The sequence below is a fragment of the Morone saxatilis genome, unplaced genomic scaffold (genome assembly GCF_004916995.1).
Source record: "Morone saxatilis isolate NCDOM2014 unplaced genomic scaffold, NCSU_SB_2.0 Contig7, whole genome shotgun sequence".
In the NCBI taxonomy this organism is placed as follows: Eukaryota; Metazoa; Chordata; class Actinopteri; family Moronidae; genus Morone; species Morone saxatilis.
In genome coordinates, this window is record NW_023340246.1 from 7,314,741 (window position 1) to 7,315,322 (window position 582).

Consider the following 582-nt stretch of genomic DNA (forward strand, 5'->3'; position numbering starts at 1 on the left):
TGAAGAACAAAAAGAAACACCACAAGACAGACGGAAGCACCAAGAAGAAACTGTCGGAGCAGGTTTCTAACACTTACAGCGATTCTTCCAGTGTGTGTGAGCCCTCCTCCCCAAGCGCAGGTACAGCACTCCCTAGCACGCACACTCACATCCTACACACAGAGCCAACAAGTCACGCTGGGACCACTGAGTTATGATGTTTCAGATGTAAAATGTAGCCTAACGGTCTGGGTCCATCTGCGATATGGACCAACACCCCTATGGCATCCAGAAACTGAACCAGTGAAGTGAAACAGTGCTATTGTTTATCATTCATCATTTTCATGGCCCTCTCCATCAGCAGAAGGTATTATTGGCTGTTGCATCCACTCCTTGTCAGGCATATACACTGCTAGTCACTGGGGCGTCTTAAACACAGGCCAGTAGTGGCCTTCAGTGTGTGTGAATGTGGCTGTGTGTACATTATACTATAACTGTCTGGTGAACTTTTATGTATCTCAATTTATGGATTTTTACAGCTGCTCTCTGGTTTTAGCTTTACCTAATCAGTCATACATATCTACATTTGGTTTGACTAGACTT

The 582-nt window shown here is 44.8% G+C and overlaps 1 protein-coding gene across 1 annotated transcript in view; it reads left to right on the plus strand.

Annotated features, from left to right (window-relative positions):
• Positions 1-582, plus strand: part of LOC118340893 (1-phosphatidylinositol 4,5-bisphosphate phosphodiesterase beta-1) — a gene marked incomplete in the record, with an annotated part of 102,206 nt that overhangs the window by 76,272 nt on the left and 25,352 nt on the right. The window contains 1 exon segment of the mRNA XM_035679050.1: positions 1-120. Coding sequence (XP_035534943.1) covers positions 1-120 — 120 coding nt within the window.